This window comes from Malus domestica, chromosome 05, assembly GCF_042453785.1.
Source record: "Malus domestica chromosome 05, GDT2T_hap1".
Classification (NCBI taxonomy): Eukaryota; Viridiplantae; Streptophyta; class Magnoliopsida; order Rosales; family Rosaceae; genus Malus; species Malus domestica.
The window spans coordinates 30,755,979-30,760,006 of record NC_091665.1 but is presented as its reverse complement, the minus strand read 5'-3'; the positions used below and the strand labels follow the sequence as shown (position 1 = coordinate 30,760,006).

General features: G+C 42.8%; 1 protein-coding gene across 1 annotated transcript; it reads left to right on the top strand.

The window, feature by feature from the left end:
• The first annotated feature begins 1,934 nt into the window (after positions 1-1,934).
• Positions 1,935-2,854, top strand: LOC114825134 (uncharacterized). Its single transcript, XM_029103499.1, has 2 exons — positions 1,935-2,266; positions 2,371-2,854. The coding sequence occupies exons 1-2, from the start codon at positions 1,935-1,937 to the stop codon at positions 2,852-2,854; spliced, it is 816 nt and encodes a 271-aa protein (XP_028959332.1).
• The last annotated feature ends 1,174 nt before the right edge of the window (positions 2,855-4,028 follow it).

Sequence of the window (4,028 nt, the reverse complement as noted above, 5' to 3'; positions counted from 1 at the left end):
TAAATAACCAGGCAAGAAAAAAAACGCTTCAAAAACTCTAACTTCAATGTTTCACTTAAATACATAGCATTATTATATAATAAAATTGAAAAATAAAACTTTTTTAGAGTGTTGTTATTGGTACTTCTTGTACATCTTAGTTTTACTTCTGTTATATTATGATTGCCACAGAACGCTTGAGTATAGAATTAATTCTGATGGGAAGCCTCAAGGTCTACACTTAAGGCCCTACAAAGGCACATATCTGGGTTCGTTTTGCTCTTCGGGCTCGGGTGATTAAAGTATAACAGTTGTAAAACTTATACAACAATGAAACAACCACTATATGTTCGAGTACTTGGTTAAGTTTTGATTGCAAGCCTCAAAGCTTACACCTAAGGCCCTACAAAGGCACATTTCATAGCTAACTTGGTCTCTCGGGCATATACAATTAAACTAAACATCTGTTTTACATCTGTCATGCTAAAGATGACAGTGGCACGCCTGAACACCTAAAGTTAATTTTGATTGTGGGCCTCAAGGCCTACACCTAAGGCCCCACAAAGGCACCTTTCAGAATTAACTTTGTCCTTCTCTTACAGCCGCCAATAAGCAGAAGCTTGACAGACAATATCAACCGGCGCCAACCTCTTGGGGAGCTGTGTACTCGTTGGCCAGGAAACATCCTCATCGGAAATTCCTCCAGACGAACATAGTTTTGGCACGCCCGGTGAGACCCTTGATCAAATCTTACTTATCAAAGAAATATGTCAAAAATACCTGAAGATTTAAAAAGGTCGGCTGTTCCAAAAATAATAATTAATGAAGACTTGCAAACTACCTTGTTGCAAATGCTGCAAAGATTGGAAAACGCCTTCGTAGGCTTCAGAAGGAAAACAGACCTGGTTATGAGACCAACTATTCCCATATCTTTACCTCTACTTGGGGAAAAAGATGATGGGGAAGAAGAAAGAAAAAAGTTTGAGGCCAGCTAGCCAGATGAAGAAATGACATTGGTAAAAAATTCACCTAGCCCATTAATATTCTTACAGAAAGATCAGGGGTAAGTCGAAGCAATGGTGGACAAACATGGAGATCCCTTTTCAGATACCCCAGTAAATATGATTAATTTAGCATGGGCCGAGAAGGGGAAAGGAAAGGTTGCAAAGGAGACAAAAGAAGAAAGGCTGGCTGAAAAATCCACAAAATGGGTGATCAAATTGCTCGAACATCCAAAAGCAGCCATAATCAAATGGATGGTTATGTGCAGTAGATGTCAATGCGAGTGTGAGCTCGAAATACCGCCATCAGGAGTCCTCATTGATCATGAGCTGATCAGAAGGAAAGAAGAAGAAGAAAGAAAAGAAGCCCGTGAGAAAGCTAGGCGGACAGCAGGAAGAGATACTTCCCAAATTGTTTTTCAGCAGTTGGGAGGGGATTCCCAACCTAGAACTTTATCAGAAATGTTTCGAAATCATGAAGCTTCTGAAAAGGCGGAAGACAAGGAGGCCAAAGGTCCAAAAGAGATGGAGATAGGACATCCTCAATATGGCCATACAGGAAGAGAAGTCAAAAGAAATGATAGGATAACAAATCCTATAAAAAAGGATAATCCTGCCCGTCTCGGGCGAAAATTGTACATGGTTGGAAAAAATGGGCAACCCGCCAAACAAATGGGAGCCTCTATGATTAGAATGGTCCAAAGGCAGCACAAAGCCTACATAAACTCTTTAAAGACTCTCGTGACGTCTGAAGCCTCCAAGAATCAAAACTTTGAAAAAACATCATCTGGGGGAAGTAGTCAGTTCCACTAGAGGAGTAAAAAAGAGGTGGATAGGGCTAATAGCAAAACAGAAGGCGAAGGAAACCATGTACCACAAAGCCTACACCTTGGGAAGTACAAGATCTTAAGGAGAGCTCAAGAAGATATGATAATGATACCAACTCCCGGATGAATGACAGAACCTATTTGTTTTGGAACTGTTTCGCCCGAAAGGAAACTCCCTTCTATATCATTGGTGGATCCTTTCGATGAAGTGCCAAAACAGATACCAGATTCAGGCATAAATCAACATGAAGGGGCACCAGAACCACTACTCCCAGAAGATGCGATGGCCTGGTTAGATGAGTTTATGGGCCAAATCGGGAGCAAGAAAGAAGACTTTCTAGAGCCTAGCAATTTTCATATCAACATGACGTATGTGTTATCCGCCATGTTTAGTGTCGAGCCTGATCAGCCCGCCACTATGGAAGGTGACTATTTGACAGCGGAGCCAATGATAGCCATGTCAGTGTTGAAGTAGCTGGAGAGGGAGAGTTGGGAAAAGCTGAATTATCCAAGACATCCAAGGATGGTCTATTAAGGATTTATACAAATAAAATGGTGTTCAGCCGCCCAAACATATTGCTAGCCAACCATCTTAAGCCAATATATGTTGCAGTTCATTTGGAGGGGGTGCCCTTCAAAAGGGTTTTGATTGATGGTGGAGCGGCTGTTAACATACTACCAGCCAAGCAAATGAAGAAGATGGGGAGAGGTGTAAAAGATCTCATTCCCACGGACCTCACGGTTTCAAGCTTCTCGGGCGCTATCACCAAAACTCATGGGATGTTGCCCTTAGAAGTGGACTTGGGATCCAAACAAATCATGCTGGCGTTCTTTGTGGATTACACTTCCACCTATAGAGCATTACTCGGAAGGGACTGGATCCATCAAAGTCTCGCCATACCCTCCACTCTACATCAGCAAGTTACTGTTTACCATGAGGCAAGGACGGAGGGACCAGGCTTTTGGGAGATGGTGGAGGCCGAATCACGACCATTTCTCCCTACAGCCAATGTTGTAGAGGCAAGTTTCTACAATCCCAATTTATGAATTCTGCAGTGTTCAGGAGCAGATAAGAACGGTCGCCCTACCAAGGTGACGGCCCAAAAACTCTTAGAACAAAGAATGCTTCTCACTAGAGAGAAATAGGATAGACCATGCATCGTTCCAACATCCCAACACCATCAATGACAAAACAAAAGAGAAAGGATCAGGTAATGGTAATTAGGTCCATGATCAAAATACTGTTGGTGTATGGGAGAGGAAGAAACCAAGAAAATGAGCTCTTAGAAAAAGAAGAGCAAGAATGGCAGTTAGGAACTCCGACCAGCCATGATAAAAGCAAATGAGAGCTTTGCGGAGAAGAATTGGATGCGGCCATACGAATGGCCGAGTGCATATATGACTTGGATGCAGCCATACGAATGGCTGGTCGGAGTTCCTAGCTGCCATTCCTGCTCTTCTTTTTCTAAGAGCTCCCTTTCTTGCTTTCTTCCTCTCCCATACACCAACAGTCTTTTGATCAAGAACCTAATTGCCATTACCTGATCATTTCTCTTTTGTTCTGTCATTGATGGTGTTGGGATGTTGGGACGATGCAGGCTCTATCCCATTCCTCTCTAGTGAGCAGCATTCCTTGTTCTAAGAGTTTTTGGATCATCACCTTGGTAGGGCAGCCGTTCTTATTTGCTCTTGAACATTGCATAATTCCTACATTGGGATTGTAAAAACTTGCCCTTGCAACATTGGCGGTAAGGAGAAATGGCCGTGATTCGACCTTCACCATCTCTCAAAAGCCTGGTCCCTCCGTCATTGCCTCATGGTAAACAACAACTTGCTGATGTAGAGTGAAGGGTATGGCGAGACTTTGATGGATCCAATCTCTTCCGAGTAATGCTCCATAGGTGGAAGTGCAATCCACCATAAAGAACGCCATCATGATTTGTTTGGACCCCAAGTCCATTTCTAAGGGCAATATCTCATGAGTTTTAGTGATAGTGCCCGAGAAGCTTGAAACCGTGAAATCTATGGGAAAGAGATCTTCTACACCTCTCCCCATCTTCTTCATTTGCTTGGTTGGTAGTATGTTAACATCCACTCCACCATCAATCAAAACCCTTTTGAAGGGCACCCCCTCCAAATGAGCTGCAATATATATTGGCTGAAGATGGTTGGCTAGCAACATGTTTGGGCGGCTGAACACCATTTTATCTGTATAGATCCT

Excerpts from the sequence above, each read along its gene's own strand:
- LOC114825134 (XM_029103499.1), top strand. The coding sequence starts at position 1,935 with ATGACAGAACCTATTTGTTTTGGAACTGTTTCGCCCGAAAGGAAACTC. Across the intron at positions 2,267-2,370 it reads GCGGAGCCAATGATAGCCAT|CCGCCCAAACATATTGCTAG; the intron begins GTCAGTGTTGAA and ends AATGGTGTTCAG.